Source organism: Herpailurus yagouaroundi, unplaced genomic scaffold, assembly GCF_014898765.1.
Source record: "Herpailurus yagouaroundi ecotype Mexico unplaced genomic scaffold, PumYag 159, whole genome shotgun sequence".
In the NCBI taxonomy this organism is placed as follows: domain Eukaryota; kingdom Metazoa; phylum Chordata; class Mammalia; order Carnivora; family Felidae; genus Herpailurus; species Herpailurus yagouaroundi.
This window is the reverse complement of record NW_024412400.1, coordinates 16,924,083-16,943,615: the sequence shown is the minus strand read 5'-3', so window position 1 is coordinate 16,943,615 and position 19,533 is coordinate 16,924,083. Positions and strand designations below refer to the sequence as shown.

The 19,533-nt window shown below is 43.3% G+C and overlaps 1 protein-coding gene across 11 annotated transcripts in view; it reads left to right on the top strand.

Annotated features, from left to right (window-relative positions):
• The window catches only part of RARB (retinoic acid receptor beta), a 771,689-nt gene that overhangs the window by 649,437 nt on the left and 102,719 nt on the right, over window positions 1–19,533 (top strand). For all 11 annotated transcript variants that reach the window (XR_005792006.1, XM_040480046.1, XM_040480044.1 and 8 more), the window contains one exon: window positions 18,784–18,925. Coding sequence is in view for 10 of the 11 variants with exons in the window: in XM_040480046.1 (XP_040335980.1) it covers window positions 18,784–18,925 (142 nt within the window). In the remaining variant the exon portion in view is untranslated. The remainder of the gene's footprint in view (window positions 1–18,783; window positions 18,926–19,533) is intronic.

Sequence of the window (19,533 nt, the reverse complement as noted above, 5' to 3'; positions counted from 1 at the left end):
CTGGCTCATCAAACTTTTATCTCAATAAAAATACGATTATGCATTGTGTGAGACCAGGCTTACTGCTCTTTGAAATGTCTGGAGTTGCCTGATAGGACTCATGCAGGATTTATCTGATCAAAGGCTTTACTTGGTTTGGCCTTTTAATAATAATCATTTTGGTCAGTAGCATAGCCAGTACTCCACAAAAATTCTCAGGCATCATTGCATTTAGGACCCAGTAGACCAGCCCTACCGAATAAAAATAGAATACTAGCCACAAATACAATTGTGATATATAACGAAACATTTCCTAGGGGTTCCTGGGTGGCTCAGTTGGCTAGGCATCTGAATCTTGATCTCAGTTCAGATCTTGATCCTTTGGGTTGTGAGCTCAAGGCCCACACTGGACTCCGCATTGGGCATGAAGCCTACTTAAAAATAAACAAACAAATAAATAGATAAATATTTTCTAGTAGCCACATTTTTAAAAAAGTGAAAAGAAATGGGATTAGTTTCAATGCATTGTTTATATTATCAGTATATTATATTATCTAACAGTCCAAAACCATCAATTTCAGCAATTAATATAAAACTACTGGGAGATTTTACATTATTTTTCATACTTAGTCTTCAAGATTTGAGGTTACTTTTACCTTTACAGCATCTCCCAGTTTGGATCAGCCACTTTCTGTCCTCACTAGCCATATGTGGCTAGTGGCTATCTTATTAGCCAGAACAGCACTGTCCCAAAGAGATGTGGGAGTTACACACAGTGAGAAAGCCCTGAAATGTCAAGCTCAAATGGGAGAGGAGCCACAAAGGAGAGAAGAGTCAAGAAAGCATCTGGATGTACTTATCATAAAGGAGTGATTTTAGAGAAAGATAATGAGAAACTTTGGGGAAATGTTGCTAATTGGTGGAAAATCTAGTTGGGAAAAAAAAAAATATATATATATATATTTGCTCTTTGCCGATTTATTTGGTCAAGTTGATTTTTATTTGAAGCTAGGGGAAAAAATTGCACATACCATAATTGAGGATGTCGGATCCTAATGAGAGAGAACTTCAGAAAGAATTATTTGAGGACCAGAGTTATTCCGTTTGAGTGACTTAAGCTTCTTGACCTCTAGACAGACCCTTTCAGTTTTCTGGATCAGATGCACATAATAAGTGTTTAAATCATAGTTCTTTTTTTTTTTTTTTTTCTTCTGGCAAGAGCCTGCACCTTCCACTTTCATGGCACTTCGGGTTCGGACGGGACAAACAAAGCATTGGCTTTCTAAGCCTTGTTTTGGTAGCATGGAAAAAAAAATAATGGAGAATAGAACCAGGGAGACTGGAGGACGTGATTATGAGTGAAACTTCTTTGGATACGTAATGTCAGCAGCACAAACTGTTTTCATTCTCCACGTTAGTTAATGGCTAATCTAGAGATTGTACTGCCGTTTGCTGATAGAGCACAGTTTAAAATATTTTATCATTAATGTGACAGGGAGTTGGATAAAGAAAATGAAGCGTGATTATAAAATGCTAATTATCGTTCTCAAGTGCATATTGGGCACTCTCGAATATTTGCAGCGTAATTTGCTTTATTTATTATTTCAGTTTGGTTATAAATGTTAATTCAATTGCAGATGGTATGTTGGCAATTTACAGAGCTATAAAGTTATTTGGAAATCCTAATATTTTCTACCAAAATGTTCTGTTGGTGATGGATGAGCTAAATTAAAAAGCCCCTGCTCTTTAGAGTTAAATACATTAATTGGCAAGTAGGCTGCAGGGATTTCCAGATCCGTGCTGGCTATGTTAACTCCTTAAAGGAGTAGAGGACATGATTTGTATTTTAGAGTAGGAATTTTCTTCATGAGAGAGGTCTCTTTTTGCCTACCACCCTGGTAATGTTTCTTCAGGGCTAAGATTTTCTTCATGTTCTGGTCCACAGATCCAGATACATGCTTGAAGTGCCATTTTTGCTATACTACATCAGTGGTTTCGGAGACCATGATGTTGATAACAAAACTGTATTTGTGTGTGACTGTGTGTGTGTGTGAGAGAGAGAGAGAGAAAGAGAGAAACAGATTGTGTTTTCTGAAACCTTACTGATTACTTTAAAAATGTACACGTGTTAGATCACTGGTTGCCAAACTACTGCCCACAGGCTAAATCTGGTTTGCCACCTGTTTTTGTATGGCCAGAAGCTAAGAATAATTTTTACATTTTAAAACTTGAAAAAAATTTAAAAAGTAGACTGTTTTATGACTCATGAAAATTATGTAAAACTCAAATTCAGTGTCTATGAATATAGTTTTCTCAAAACACAGCCAGGCCCATTCATTTATGTATGGTCTCTGGCTTCTTTCATCCGCCTCCCCTCCGCCCCCCCGCGGGCCCCCCCCCCCCCATGGTGGAGTTGAATACTTGTGGCAGAAACCATATGGCCCACAGCCTAAAAAGTTTACATCTGGCCCCTCACAGAAGGAGTCTTCCAGCCTCTGGGTCAGACTACTAGAGGTGTAGTTTATAAAATGAATCCTAGGGGCGCCTGGGTGGCTCAGTCGGTTGAGCGTCCGACTTCGGCTCAGGTCATGATCTCACGGTCCGTGAGTTCGAGCCCTGCGTCGGGCTCTGTGCTGACAGCTCAAAGCCTGGAGCCTGTTTCACATTCTGTGTACTCCCTCCCTCTCTCTGATCCTCCCCTGTTCATGCTCTGTCTCTGTCTCAAAAATAAATAAATGTTAAGGAAAAAAAAAAATGAATCCTAAACCTCTGTGTGTGTGTGTGTGTGTGTGTGTGTGTGTGTGTGAACTCACTACCAAATTTATGGGAACATAAGTAATTTAGGGAGCAAACAGCTTCAAAACACAACCCTTCATTTTTGAAAGGTGAGCAGGAAATTATAAATAGGAACGCTGGTTTCCTTCTTTGGTGGTGATGTTGACAATTCAAAGAAGTAATACCATATTACTAATGTAAATAATTTTGTGCTTCTCATACACGCGGTATGCTCAGAACATTCTCTTTGCCCCCAAAATAAGGATAAAAGTAAAGATTGTTTTCTTTTACTGTCAAATTAAAAACATAAACCAAGCCGTGTTCCCGGATCATTCTGTTTGTATTAACAATTAAGGATCGTACACGGAAGCACAGTAATACCAGAAAATACGGCCACCTTATAGAACTCGTTTGGAAAAATGTCATTCTTTCCTAAGAAATACTGTGCTTAATTAATTCTTGCTCCTAGGAAGTCAACTTGGGGCACTCATTATGGCCTTAATTGGTGGTATAAATTCTGAGACCCCGGAGGGAAACACATTGCATGGTTACTGGTCTCTGGCCCTTTGGGTGAGCATGCACTGGGTCCAGACCCATCTCGGAGAGTGACAGCTTCTGGTTTTGATGGCTTCGGGTCTGGCCACACTGATAATAGGTTGAAAGGCCAATGTGCAATAAGAAAAGAAATGCAATGACTTGTCCCGGTGTTTTGCATTAAACAGTGTGAGACAACCTCCTGACTTGGAAAAATGTGTTTCTTTGAACTCCGGTTTTTCGTATTAAATTATATTCATTATACGGCCCATCTGGAATCTCCTGCCAGGCCAGAAATCATCTTACAGACATTAGCAAAAGGAAGTTAAATGTAATTTTTTTTAATTGTATACTTTTCATTTCCATTTATTTTTTTCCCTTTTATTGGAGAAACCAGATGGAAAGGAAGGCAGGAACCTCTCCCTCGCTCCGTTTCCCTTCGGGAACAGAGACAGAACATTCCTGGCCGTGCTCCTCTCACACAGTGACTTGAGGTGACGACGGGGCTGTCTAGATTCCGGGGATAATTGCTGGAAAGGTCAGGAGTTCAAGTCGAAGCACACAGCCGATCGGGGTGGTGGGGTTTGGAGAGTAAGCACGGTGTGGCGGCTAACTTTGGGCTTTCCCCGACGTGGGTTGTCACCAATTATATTTGACAGTGAGGAAGCGAAACTCACAAACATCACGTGTGATGCTGTCCATTTTTGTGGACTGGTATTGACTTGGTTGTTTTGCTCGGAGGTGTTTGCTGGATTTTGACTCCGTGTGAAAAGGACCCATATTTGGGAGCCTTCTGGCTCTCGCCAGCCCTTTGCTTCTTACCGAACCAGACACGTCCCACAAAACGGACAGACCCGAGGCTCATACTGGGGGCGTAGGAATGTGTGTTTCCTTGTTCAGATAGGTGGAAATCTCAAGTGTCAGCGCTAGAAGGTAGAGAGATCATTTCAAACATGTGAAATGGAGCCTCAGGGATGGGTCAGTAGTTTGCCCCCAACATCCCAGAGCCAGATAAAGGCAGAGCATAAACTGGCCCACAACTCTTTGGACTCGCACTTCTGGCTTTTCTCTTTGGCTGTCCCCCGTGCTGGCAGAGGATCTTTGGCAAATGGAGTCATTTCCCCCATGCAACCCTCCACCCATCTATAGGAGCGAGTATTTTCGGAAAGCTGGGTTAAGTACCGGATTTGGTGCTGAGGAGACACAAGCTTAAGAGTTAGGACACGCCTCCGGCTTAATAAGCTACATCAGAACAATTCTAGTCTTTATCTGTGTATTCCCGACCACTCATCTGGAGATTCACCCAAATGAATTCCGAGTTGCCATCTTTTGAAGGAATATTTTATTTTATTTTATTTTATTTTATTTTATTTTTTTAATGTCCATTTATTTTTGGGGGGGGGGGCCACACGAGCAGGGGAGGGACAGAGAGACAGGGAAACACAGAATCTGAAGCAGGCTCCAGGCTCTGAGCTGTCAGCACAGAGCCAGACATGGGGCTCAAACTCACAAACCACGAGATCATGACCTGAGCCGAAGTCAGATGCTTCACTGACTGAGCCACCCAGGCGCCCCTTGGAGGAATATTTTAAATTCAGATAAGGGCGAGGTACTTTTTGGCAACATGCTGACATATCTATAGAACCTGTGGTCATTTCTTGATGATGGTCTTTGGAGGTCCAAAGGGAGGAGAAGGACTCGGGCTCACTTTGAGTTTCTAGTATTGAATCCCTTGTATCCTGTGTATGATTTCATTGTAGTCAGGCTCCCATCACAGATTAGCAGTTTTATTATCTAAATATATTTTCATCGCTCTGGATATTTTCTGTAGGACGACGTCCTCAAGCCTACTTAGAGATGACCTCATCTAATTGATGTTGCTTTTTACCACACACTTGAGATGTGGAGGGCAGAGGTGGGGAGGAATGCTGGGTGATCCCCCTTGTCACTCACACACAATGGGTGTCTTTGTGCCTGGATGCTGGTGTGAAATCTGCTGTCACTGATTGTCTCACGTAAGAGCTCCCTTAAGGAAGCTGGCTCTGTCCTACCCTCGTTCACGTTTGACACGGTAACAGACACACGTTACAAACCTGGAGTTTGTAGGTTTTCTCTTCCTTAGCAGTGTGTTAAAAGGTACTTCCACTAAATGGGTTACTTTGGCTTTAAATAATAGACCCCATCGCTTCTCTGTTCCTCAGTGTGTGAGGCGGTCTCACCTACCACTCTCCACTTTCAACAAAGCAGCTAAGGTATCAACACAATTAAAAGTGAAAAATAATCTGTCTGCTTTGCCGGTAGTGAATGCTTACAGAACACACACTGATACAATAGATTTTAAATAATTTATGTCCGGCACTTTTTTTTTTTTTTTTCTCTTCAATCTGTAAATGAGGACACCTAATGCGGAATGGCCGGCATGACACTCTATCCTTCCCCCATTAAGATAACAAGATGAGGGGGCAATGATTCAGATCGGCATATTTGGGGAGCACAGTGCGGATAAAAATTAAAAATTCAAAGAGATGATGCTCTGAAATGCTTTGGGTGAGCAAGCTCATAAAAGCCATTAGGAAACCCAAAATTATAAATTAATCCAGACTCTCCTTCTGAGGGGCTCCTAAAAGCACTCTCCGTTTCCTTGGCAGGATCAAAACATTACTTTTGTGTCGCTGCCTGGTGTTTTTACAAGGTCTGTTCTAATGCCCGCTAAGGTGTAGTGTTCAGTCCTAATGTGTCTCTTGCAGCTGTCGTTGGTCTGAACCAAGCAAACGTCGGGTGATGTTAAAAAGAAATAGGAATTAATATATGATACATTAGGTCCCCCTCCCCCATAGATACATGAACTCTCAAATTACCAGGATCATGCGATTCAGGACCGCTTTTCCATCCCCGAAGGGGTGTTTCGTCCAATTCTGAAGGATTTATCCAGCTGCTATCACTCCCGTTGGCAGTAAAGAGAATTGCCCCCACAAATCCCCGAAGTCTAGGGACAGTGCTGTCCCACGGAAACTAAATTGCTAAACTGTTTACAAAAAGTCATTCAGTCCTTTGGTGGTTAAATATAGCTTGATCATGATTTATGGGGGCCCAGCTCTTTTTCCTACACCTGCCGGTGGACATCTCCTAATGATTCATTTGAGAAAACTCTGGATAAAAATATCAATCTTGAAAACACGTGTGTTCCAAGGAAGAAGGCCAACCATGTCCAAGGAAATTCTTAGTCCTGTTTGATCTAAGGAAAACCATTCCCAAATTCCACAGACAGGCCGATGCTTACTTAAGAGAGGCAAGTTCTTTAGATGGGTTCTGAATAAGCACACCCTCCCAAGGACGTATCTTTCACGTCCTTTTGAAGAAAATGAGGAGGGTAAATGAAATTCCAGGGAATGATCATCTGCAGAGAAGAGAAATAGGGTGAGGCACCCCCAGAACTCCCACATGAGCCTTCCAGGCCTGGGGGGAGCAGATCTGATGGCCCGTCTTCTAGAATAGGGTGTAGCGTAATGTCAGGGACTCCTGTCCGTTAGCAAACCCATCCTGAAGACAAATGGGAAGTAGCCCCTGAGGAGAGAAATACAATTTTGATACAGGAAATAGAAGAAGAACACAGAGCTTTTTGTTCAAGATGTATGTTTCTTCTGTCTAAAGCCAGCAATTTTGGAAAATGAAGCGAAGAGTTTAAAAATAAGGGCTCTGTTAGGGAAAATAAAACCGGTCCCCCTACATCCATTAGGCTGCCTTTAATTGAAAACTGGAGAACAATCTGACTAATTGGCAGGTACCTCTTTTATTACTGGGCCTATTTCCCCCCTTCTCTCCAGTGTAATCAAAAGACTGCTCCTCTCTTTATCAACCAAAGTCAGGTGTGAAAGGGAAAAGCAGACAAGGAACACTTAAAAATTGATTGTGTGTGTTCTTCCAAATTTTCTCGTATAAAATAGGTACAGAAGTTAAGGTCCTCAAAACAGCAGAAGCTCCAGGAGTGTATTTTTATATAGCAGAATGCTGAGGTAGAAGCTGTAATGTGCTTAATTGCAGGCAAGTTCATGTTGTTTAAAAGAACTTTACCTTTTACATTGGGGACCTACTTCATTTCAAATCCGGGCGCTGTGCTGACATTATATAGCAACTTTAATTTTAAAGATCAAGAAAGAGGAGCTGTGGGTGAAATTTGAGCCTGTTTCTTGCTAATTTGGCGTAAGAAAGAAAGGAGGTTGGCATAAATCATGAAGTTAGTATTGCTGTCTGAATTATGACGTTGGAGTTTCAGTATTGCAAGTACAGCTTCCTTTTGCCCGTTCCTTGAATCTGTTTTGGTGGTGGTTGTATTTACTGAAGGTAGCTTTCTCCACTGATCTTTTTTGTCCCCTTCTACATGGAACTGAACTGCCGTGTGATCTCTAAAAAGCGAAATAACTTGCAACATGTTACTTTTTAATTGTCAAAGTCAGACGCGCTCCATCACAAAGGTGATTAAGATGCTACCCTCACGGTTCTCCTGCTTTGAGGGAAGAAAGAGACACAAAGATGGATGGTTACAGTGTTTTAACAGTGAACGTTACAACAGAGCCTACTGATACGGTGGTATGGGATTCACAGGTACCTGGCCCTGTCTTGGAGCAGGAGCAGGCCTAAACTCAAGGGCAAGGCAGGGAAAGGACTTTTCAGGCATAAGGAACAGCATGTGTAAAGGCCTGGAGGCAAAGGAGAACACTGTAGTCTAGAGAGCCTGGCTAAGTACGAATGCACAACGGACCCATGGGACTTTGAGGGACCAGCAGGCTCTAAACCATTTCGCTGATGATCGAAACCATTGTTTAGACACGGCAGGTTTGGGACGATACGCCATATCAGGTCTTATCCTCGAGTCGCCACGACTTTTCCATACAAGGGCAGAATCCGTTTTGAGAGCTGGAACTTAAGCAGTATTTTCTCAATAAACTGTTAGTAAGCTTTTTGCACTGTCTGAGCAGGGTCTGTGGTGAGGAGAAGCAGAAGGGTTACATCCGATAAATGCCCACTATTTTACAGTTGTCAGGCTCTTGAAGCCGTCAATGTAAATGCCTGACCAGCTTCCCTCTGCTCCCACATCCTCTGCGATTCTGTCCTTTTCACTTTGGATTCGGGACGTCACCACCTATAAAATAAGCAAGAAAGATTCCAGTGAGAAGATCCCAGAATGACCCTGGAAATTAAATTTACTTGGCAGAAGTGCCAACAAATTGTGGACGCGTATTTTTTTCTTTTCTATTTTAGGTCCTCCTTAGCATCATGAAATAATATAAGTGGTTCGTGATTATTGGTTTCTGTGAAAGGCTTTTGAATTATGTGATAGAGTTGCCATGGTGATGTCCGGTGTCGTCAACCCACGTGTTAGGACAGAGCTAAGACCCGGCTTTGTTGATGGTAAAATGTTGCATGCCACACTTTTAAAAGACATTTAAAAATTTATGCTCCTCTACGAAGAGTTTAAGCGTATTTGAGCATGCTTTGGCTCTGTCTCCTTCTGCTTCCTTCCCCCCACCCTCACCCCTGCCTTTCAGTACGGATGAGGATCTTGAATTTGGGTCCAGATAAGATTTAGTAATTAATGTGCAAAGCACCTGGGGTCTGCTAACTCCTGGGCTGTAGCTGAGGAGCTATTTTGGGGCATTTTCTCAGTTAAATATTTGAGAATTAGAAAACTTAAAACGTGTTGGCTTCTTGCCCAGTTATATTTAGAGTAATCCTGATAATAAATCGGTAACTATGGGTTTCACCATGGAAGGGCACAAAATAACTGACCCGAGTAATCTAGAAAACAGATGTCTTTAGTTGGTTTAAAGTGAATTCTCAGGACCAGATTTAAAGAAAGCTATGTGGAGCTCGGTGAAATCATCCATTGCAGACGTTTTTTTTTTTCCTGTCTGAGGGTTTTTCTCCCTACCGTATCTCAACTCAAATTCTTGAGAAGAGCGGAAGTGGTCCCCAGGATACAGTCTTGATGAAAGTACCCAAGGAGATCCTGGGAGAAGCGTGACTGTGGTAGACTTGTAGAATTCAGTCTCATCCACAGTCTTGAAACTAGCCTTAAGGTCAGCCACAGGAGAAGAGAGATTACCCAAGGCTTCCACGTCCTCATGAAGGAAAAACACAGGGAGCCTTTGCTACAGAGGGGATTCAAGAGCCAGGAGCGGCTACATCATTTGCAGGACCCAACACAAAATGAACATGCTGGCCTCTCATTCAAAAGTTATTGAGAATTTCAAGACCGTGACAGCAGAGCAGCAAACGGAGCGCGAGGCCCTTCCAAGTACCAGGCTCTGTGTGCGCCCAGGTCACGTGCCTGCGAAGCTGGCCCTGCCCACATCAGATCCCTCCACTTTTTGAAAACGGCCAGTTTAACTAGTAGTGCGTACCTGCCTTATGAAGTTCTCTCCCCCCAAATTTTGTTTTGAGATCATTGGTGCCAAAACCTGGTGGATTAGAATGGCGTTAGAATAATCAGACCCGTGGGATAGCTGGTCACTTAAAAAAGTTATTTTATCCAAGGTCATGTTTTAGAGATCTGAAAACACACGTTTTCACCTAAATTAAAAGACGTTTTATCCATCTGATTAATCTCTCCTTACTGTTGGTTTCCAGTTTATATTACCTGGTAGCATTTCTTCCCTGGATCACGTTCCTCTAAAATAAAGGACACTGTGAACTGAATGCATTGGCTCGGTGCCCTTCCTGGGACATTGAAAACTTGGGAAATGTAGACCTTGATTGCGATGTCGTGAGTTCAGGTTCTTAGTTAAGAACACGGGCTGCCTATTCATTGGTATTCCTTCCCAGGGAGTTTTAATTAATTGGGGATTAAAAGGATTGAGAGCATTGGCCTGTGGGTCTCACAGGGGTTGAGCTCTCAGGGGCGCACCTGACAGTCCAGGAAAATGCCATCATCACACTCTTCCGGGATGACTGGTTCCCACAGAGATGTTGTTTTCGCTAAATCTGTAGTCCTTGCCTCTTTAACACCATCTTTCTAGACCTGTCCCAAAATAAAGGCTTGCCTTGCTAACCCAGGGAAGAGTAAATGTGCCAAGGAAGCTTCTGGTCCCAGGGACTTGAAAGGAGATAGGCCTAAGCTATATGGTCACATTCTGAGCACAAGGACAGGAGACACTGTGCCAGGGAGCTGGCACGAGGCACTCGAATGATGGGCCTTCTAGAAGCCATGGCTGGTAAACATCAGAGCACTCAGCCTTCACTATTGTCATTCATTCATCTTTACTGAATTCCCAACAGTAGAACCTTATCCTGTTGGAAATTTTTTTTTTTTTTTTTTAAAAACAAACAAACAAAAAATAACTCTAAGCCTCTACCCCTTGGGACAACTCAGCTTTCTTGTTTGGAGTCTGAATCTTAACGTTGTTTTCCTCTTTGCGGTGCCGAGTGCGGCCCCCTCCCTAACTCACTGTGTTCTCTGAGTTACGTTCATGCCCACCCTTCCCTGCTCAGGAGGAAACTCTGTTTGTCATCAAAATAGTAGGCTGTTTTTCTACTTTCTCCCTCCCTCTCACCCATTGTCTTTCAGTGGGGTGAAAAGGTCTTCACTTTTCTCTTTCTCCCCCACAAATCTTGCTATTAATAACTCTTCAGACGTTGTCACGCATGGACTTCCACTCGCTCCGGAGGGTGTTTTTTGTTTGTTTAAGGCAACGTGTTTCCTGGTCTGAAAACCGTGTTTCCCAAAGTAGCTGTGATGGGATTATTCCATACTCACCTCCCACGGCCAGAATCTCTGCTTCTGGCTGGAAATGGGAGTCTCAGCTCTGTGCTGGCCCCAGGCTACATCTCCTCGGGTCCCTGCCTTGCTGGCCGGGAAGGATGACAGCCTGGGGCAGCCAGCTGGTTGCTTTTTGATTGAAATGGGGTTGAAATATTTTCCCTTCAGTGACCAACCGGAGAGGACTGAGTAACACTCCTCCCGGTCTCTCTCTTCTTCCTCTCTGGAAGGAGAAATTACCCTGTTGAACTTTGCATGGGATAGAAATTAACTCTGCGAAAGCCCAGTGCAAACAGATGCGCTTCCCATATTGCTTTTGGGGTGGATTTCTCCCGATCCACTGCTTCTTAGGACTAATGTAGTGCCAAGTTGCCCAGTTTTTTTTAAATAAACAAGTTTTTACTCTGCACCTTGCTTCAATCACGACGCGTTCCGCGCACGTTAAACCTGATGTAAATGGCTCTGAGGCTAAAAAGCTACTTCCCTTCACAACACCGCGGTATGAATTCTCACAAGTAGCTTTATGTTAAATGTGGGCCAGGTTGCCCTGTTGTTCAGAAGTCAAGGATTCTTTGGGCTACATCCTTGACCGGACCTGAGGGCAGGTTTAGGGTTTTACGTACTTGTATTCATGCCCAGAACTCACTATCTACTTTAGTATGGTTAAATTAATAGTATAGTTAGATTAGTATGATTAAAATAGCTCGGTTAAATTAAATTAATTCATTGAGTCGCAGCTTCCTGAACAATCTTGGCAGAATAGGGTTCTGACCCTAGCCTCCTCCTGCACATTTGCCTCCTCGGTAAATGCCTGGCATGGCTGTCAAGATCCTGCCCAGTCCAAACCAACCTCTTTCAGCTGTGCCTTATACACACACACACACACACACACACACACACACACACACCCATCATTTACGTCTCTGCCAGCCTGGCCCACTGGCCCTTCCCTGTATTTCCTCACCTGTGATCGCTCTAGCTGACCCAGAATGTTCCTTGGGGGAAAGCTCACCGTTTGAATCCTACCCCTCCATTAGAGCGAGAATCAGGGGCTGACTCCCTTCTAACTCCTTTGCATTCCTATGGCTTCACCTCAGTAAATATGTTAAGTGTGCCTGCTCTCTGCCAGGCACTGTCCCGGGCACTTTTTCACTTTCTGCTTCTGTTAGACATTCTTATCACGCTGTGTGGTGGCGTGTGCCTTGGAGTGTTCACTTGATTTCATGTTCTTGATAAGTCGAGAAAGGGCATCAGCCCTGCCTTCCATATCCTTGTATGCTCCAGGAGAGCCTACCACATCCACTCCAGTTAACTGGCATTGGATGAATGAATCCGCAGAGGAATGAGTATATATAGAGGTGGCCTTTGGAAGCATGAGGATATCCACCCACAATAGCCTGTGTTGTTCAGAGGTTCAGAACCGTGTTCTGTCCTATTTGGGAATCTTTATTTTCAATACCAAATGTATATTGGAAACTGTCCAGAAGAGAGCTTTGGGAAGAAGAGGTCTCATCACTAACAAAAGCTACCATTCACTGGGCACTTGCTATGTGCTGGGCATTGGGTTAACACTTTGTATGTGTTCCCTAATTGGGTATACTCCGTAATGCCATGAAGCATAGGTGTTTTCATTATCCCCACCTTACAAATGAGGAAACAGGCCTTAGCACAACTCACTTAATGTCACAAGGATGGTAAGCAGCAGAGTCAGAGTTAAAATCCACAGGTACTCAAGCTAAAGCCCAATTAATTTTTTTTAATTTAAAGCAAAATTTTTTTTAAGTTTTAGAATGTGTGTGCGAGCAGGAGCAAGGGCAGAGGAAGCGAGAGAATCTCAAGTGGACTCCAAGCTCAGCATGGAGGGAGTCTGACATGGGACTCAATCCCATAAACATGGGATCATGACTGGAGCCAAACTCAAGAGTCAGATGCTCAACCAGCTGAGCCACCCAAACGTCCCTGGAGCCCAATTCGTAATCACTAGGCTAGCATCTAAACCAAGAAAAATCACTCTTTCTGGGAGATGGTTGAGGGATCTCACGGTTTGTGGGTTCGAGCCCCGCGTCGGGTTCTGTGCTGACAGCTCAGAGCCTGGAGCCTACTTTGGATTCTGTGTCTCCCTCTCTCTGCCCCTCCCCCTCTTGTGCTCTGTCTCTCTCTCAAAAATAAATGTTAAAAAAAAAAAAAAAAAAAAAAGGTTTTGAAAGCCAGAAGTTGAAACATGGTCCACGAAAGGAAAAAAAAATCACAAGAATTAGAGCAATGATTTGAGAGTATTAGAGGAGAGAAGATGGTCCAACTGAATCTCCTATCAAAACATGAAGAAGGGAGTAAAATGAGCCACTTTTATCCATGGCCTTTATAGATTTGGGACCTACGGCCAGTTTATCAAGGTAATTAGGAATTTTAGTATTTGGGTGTGGGAGAATGTTCAGCCTTAAAAGAGATGGTTTCCCTTTTGATTTAGGACTGTGTACTGTAGGTAACAGAGGATTAGGTAGAACACCGGTGCCTCATATCCCCAAGGGGAGACAGAAGTAATCTGAGTGGGCATTCTGTGATTATTCCTAAGACACTCTAATGCAACTGTGGCCTTCTCTACCATAGGAGTGTTTTTTTTTTTTTTTCTTTTGGTTGGGTCCCAGTTCCTTGAGAGCAAGAATAGATGAGCGTGAGATAAGAAAGGTTGAAAACACTATGGTTAGAAAACACTTGACTCAGTTCGTGAGGCAGATCTGTCTTCTTGACTGAAGTAGCTAGAGTGTTAGGGGTGCGTGGGTGGCTCAGTCACGTGGGCATTGGACTCTTGATTTCTGCTCAGGCCATGATCCACGGTTATGAGATGGAGCCCCGCATCGGGCTCTGTGCTGAGCGTGCAGCCTGCTTAAGATGCTCTCTCCCTCTGCCCCTTTGCCACTCGTGTGGGTGCACGCACATTCTCTGTCTCAAAAAAAAAAAAAAAAAATAGCTGTGGTGTTGTGTTACAAACAGTAGAAGTCATGATTAACCAACAGAAGTCATAATTAAGAGAGATCAAGGTTAACCAGCAGAAGTTAGAATTAACAACAGAAATCATAACTAACCAACACGAATCATGGTTAACCAAGGGAAGCCTTGATGGCCTCACCTGATTACATCTCCAATTGGCGGATCTTCCACTAACTTCTGAGCGATCTGGCTGTTCAACTACAGACAATATCATCCTCAAGGAATATACTAATATTGAAGAATATTTTATGGAAGGAAGGTATAATATATCCACGACTCTCACTCTATTTTTGCTTATAGCTGAGGACGTCATTCATTCGTTCGTTCATTTAACAACCGTTTATTAAGCTATCAATCATGTGCCAGGTCCTGTCCTAGTCCTGGGGACATTTGGCTAATAAGGCACCGATACGGTTTTATTCGGTATCGAAATACTGAAATACTTTACTACCATTTGTAGAATAGCCATTGCCTTGAGTCTTTCCCTCACCCCACCCAAGTCCCCTGTCTTAGTTCTGGGGAAGAGACATTAAGTACTGACTTGAGGCCACGTTGGGGCCTACCAACCTGCCCACTCTAGTTCCAGGAAGCTGGCCCCCATGCTCCTGCCCTTCCTCTGTCAGGACACCCTAGATCTCAGCAAGGAAGATGTCACACTTGCTGGTGGTACTGGGACACCCAGTTGTAGAAATCTAGTATGCCCATTGGCTCCCTGAGGCTGTGACTGCTGGCCGTAGGCTGGCATTCCCCCGTGGCACCCATGTATCCTCTGAAGTCAACTGTACTATTGTCTGTTATTTTAAATACTATAATTGAACAGGAATAACATAGAAGGGTAAGCAAGATACCAAGGTTACCTGGAAGAGGAAGCATTCCTGTGTGCTTGGATCACTCAGGGAAGGCTTCCTGGATGAGGTGACCTAGCTCTTGAAGACTTGACAGCATTTTTGGGGGTTTACTGGGAAAAGGATGTTTCGGGAAAGTGAGAAAATTGTGATGCCAGTAACTCTAGACTAGTCCCCGCTAGATTACGGTTTTTGCCCACGCAGGTGGACGGCCTCTTCTTCCTTAGTCTTCCTTTTCCTTGGCCATTTTCTTTGCTTGCAGAAATTCCTTCATCTTCACTTTCAAGGCATCCCAATTTGTCACTCTCTGGTGCGATGGCACACTTGGGATCCCAGAAATGTACACCCTGAAAGGAAAATCTGGGAAATAAGCTGCCCAGCCCCTCACTTAGAAGATGAGAGAGCTTCGCCTCCTAGGGCTGTGACTGGGTCAAGGCCACACAGTGATAATGAGGAGGCTGCAGTCCAGCACCTAGACCTCCTCTCCCGTGCCCTTCCTCTACTGCCTCCTACCTATTCCTACCTGCCCCAACCCCGGGCTGCTCCTCCAAATGGAACCAAATCCTTCCTTCCTTTCCTTTTTTTTTTTTTTCCCCTTCTAAATTTATCTATTTATTTTGAGAGAGAGCTTGCACGCAGGGTGGGTAGGGGTGGGAGGGGCAGAGAGAGAGGGAGAGCGAGAGAATCCCAAGCAGTCTCCACACTGGCAGCCCAGAGCCCGACGTGGGGCTCTGGGGCTCGATCCCCAGAGACCTTGAAATCATGAGCTGAACTGAAAACAGGCATGGGACGCTTAACTGACTGAACCACCCAGGTGCCCCTGAAATCCTTCCTTTTATATGCTCAACTTTTCAGTGTTTTCTCCTCTAGTATGTTTCTGCCCATCTACTGGCTTCAAGGACTATCACGCTTTGAATTCAGTACCTCTAAACCCATTTTTACATGTGACAAGATTTGGGTTGCAGTTTTGTTTCTCCAAGTATGAGGCTTCCGATTTTAGGTTGGCACAGATTTGTGGCTTTAACTCTCGCTGAATCACCGAATGAGAAACATTTTCTCTGAATTCCTCAGTGATAGTCTCAAGTCAGTGCTGATCTGTCTCAGGAAGTGATAAGGCCTGGAGCTTTAAGCCCCTAGCAGATCTCGTATCCAGGGAGAGCGAAATAACATCTGATTATTGTTTCGTTTGACTTTTGTGTTTTATTTGCCTTTTAATATTGACAAGCCAGCGCTGGCTTTCAAAGGAAGCCAGAGACTAAAGGTCTCCGTTTTAAGTAATGTTAGAATTTAGAGTCAGCCTAAGAAAAAACATTAAGCAGCTAAAATTTAGGTGGCACGGGGCACAGTGTCACACACATGCACACGCTAGGTCCTCAAAGCAGTCAACGAAACGAGGTTTAAATAATAATTCCCCACAACTACCGGGAGGAGAATTTGTAGAAGGCAGATATCACTCCGGCCTCAGGGGGGTTTTCTGTTTACCCAGTCCATGTATCAAAATACCTCCCAGCATCTATTTTAGTCAGCAAGTATTCCACCGTGGTGGAAATGATTTACTGAGAACTTAGACCTTCTCCTGATATCTAGCCAAAAATCTGATTTGGAAAACCAAGTCCTGTTTAGTTTCTGCCATCACTGTTCCTGAACCACAATGGCTGGGCAAGTAGCGGCAACATAAAGTTCTTCAGTTCTCTCTTCTTCTTTCATTTGAGCATCACGAGATTGTTTTGGTCCCCCTCTTGGTCACTCACTAAGCATCTGCTGAACTAAATACTTAGTTTGTAATAAATGGAGGAGGTCACCTTTGGCCACTTGCTTCACACATGCAGGAAAGACCAGATCTTCCATCGGGTCAGTGTTTCTTGGCAGGAGAGCAAGGAAGTTTCTGTAAATTGAGTTTGTACATCTGGCAGCCAAAAGTGTCCTGTAGGTATATTTTTTGCATAAAAAGATGTGTTTGAGGTGACCGCTCTGCACAGATGCTATTAAAGGTTCAGAGTGTTTGTAACCTGTTATTTTAGATTTGGGGCATATTTGTAGCTCCAGAGGTACAAAAATAAACTGCGTTTTCTTGGAAGATGTGTGTGTCTGGGATGTGACTGGAGTTGCAACCTTAAGCAAGATTTCCAGGCGTTTACAGTTGAACCATGGCGGTAAAAGTATGTTTATTTAGACATTAAAATCCTAGGGTACCCACGTAAATATCCTAAACAACATGTGTTACACGAGCTTTCGTTGTTAGTGTGCTTCAGCTTTAAATGTTTTTAGTTCTGGTTCCTGGAGTGTGAACGTATTACAGGGAAAGTTGAACTCAGTGAGTCTTCTGTGCCATTCAGCACATTTGGTGACGTGTCTCTTAGATCCAAGAGAATTGTTTCCGATGTGGGTAAAAGTCACATCACAGTTGTGAAGGCAAACCTCCCTGCTCTCAATACTCTTAGCAACATAGAGGTTTTTGTTGGGCGATCAGGAGAGAGAAAAGACAGCAGGTGTGTGCCCTTCACTCACCGTTCATTCGTCTGCGTAACAAGCATCCCTCGACTATCCATCGTCTACAAAACTGTGCGGTAAAAATGGTGAGGACAAAGAGGAAAAGGCAGTCACCATGGGCTCATGAGCCTACCGTCTGCTTTATTTCATCAGTATTTCACAGAAGTCAGGATAAATTGCTTCTTTTGCCAAAATAGAATTTTCAGAAAGTTGAAAAGTAATAACTCTGTCAAATATTCAGTAAGCACGTATTTGAAGATTTGTCGAACCCAGTCATGAGAGAAATGGTAGGATAACAAAACTGGTTCAAAGGGGGATTTGAGCAAAATGTCTAGGTAGGCAGGTTGATTGATAGATAGAGTGAAAAGAAAAGAGAATGCCGGAGTAAGACTTCAAAGTTAGGTACAATACTGGTTAATGTCCTCCAAGGCGATAAAACAGTACTCTCTGGTTCTATTTCAGCCAGACAGAAATCTTTACACCTATCCTTAACAAATATATTTGCAATTTATCTGTCTTCTACAGTCGTTACAGAGTCTGTGACCAATCGATAATAAATAGTAAGTCAAACAAAGTTACATTTCCCAAGAGTGTTAGATGACTCTTAGGTAAGTTTGTCAAAACGGCCATGTTGGAGGACAGTGCTGCCCGAGAGAACTTTCTGCCAGGATGAAAATCTTCCATATAAGTGCTGTCCACTAGCTATCTGTAGCTATTGAGTGTTTGAAATGTGGCTCCTGCAACTGAGGAATCGAATTTTCAATTTTATTTCATTTTTATTAGTTTTGATTTAAATAGCTCCCTGTGATTAGTGGCTACCATGTTGGACAGCACAGCTCTCCTGTGCCATTAAATGGGCGGTCATTTTTACGCCTTGTTTCCAGTCTAAACACATATTTGTCTAAACACTGTGTAAATTACATCATATTTGAAATATTGTAATGAGCTAAATATGTGGGGAAAAAAATTGGAAGAGACTTTTTTTTTTGAAAAGACCAAATTCTTCCGTGAATCTTATTTCTTTTGCAAATGTGATGCCTCGTATATTGTGTTTCTTGATGGTAGGCTCACCTGAAATCATTCTGGCCAGCAAGGGGGCCGCTTATGAATTAAGCCTGTTTGGAGGGAACCCAGGTCTTGCGTTTTGTTTTTCAAGTGACTCAAGTTGGTACTAATTTCCCTTTAGCAAGACGCTAACCGTCATGTCTAGTTTTGATTAAAAAGGGGCTTTCTGATTTGAAACAAAGGGAGAGCTATTAATATGTCACAAGGATTTGAAGGCTTAAATAAGTTAACTTTTCTGCTGCCCTCCCTTCGTTACTCAGACCAAGCAATCAATGCATTGATAAGGCTGACTTTGATCTCTCACGAAACTTACCAGTTCTTTTTCTTACTCATCTTCTCCCTCGCTTGCAGGGGTTTTTCCGCAGAAGTATTCAGAAGAACATGATTTACACTTGTCACCGAGATAAGAACTGTGTTATTAATAAAGTCACCAGGAATCGATGCCAGTACTGCCGACTCCAGAAGTGCTTTGAAGTGGGAATGTCCAAAGAATGTAAGTGGAGTCTCAAAAACTTTTCTTTTTCCTTCTTTGGCTTACCTATATATAGGACTTGCTCAGCTTCCAGAATCAAGTTGTGGAGGGCATGGCATGCGAAATTCCCATATGACACCAAGGTTAGATTGCCAAGGCCAGGTGTAAACAGAGGTGAGCTGAAAACAGAATAACCGTGGGGATTTTCAGATCAAGCCTGAGTGGCAGCTGGGGACAGGGCTGGAGCTGTGTGCTGCGGATGGCAGATGTGTGTTTCAGAGCGGTCCCAACTCACTGTGTGTTGTCGTAGAGCCACCAATGACTAGCACATCGCATCGCCACTTAGAGACGCCATTTCCCCATCCTGACCGTGGGAACAGAGTTGTGCCCGTGTCCCTGAGAACAAAAGGAGACAAGAGGCATGAATATTAACAGTAGTAATAATTAGCCCTTTCTCAGAGGGAAGGGAGTGTAAACCTTTTGTTGTGGAAGAAATATTTAGAAACTTGGTGCGTTGGCATGTTTCCAAATTCGATTTAGCTTTTTTTTTTTTTTTTCCCCCCCCCCCCCCCCCCCCCCGCCAAAGAATTCTGCAGGGTTTTTTTTTTGTTTTTAATGCGAAAGAGAAC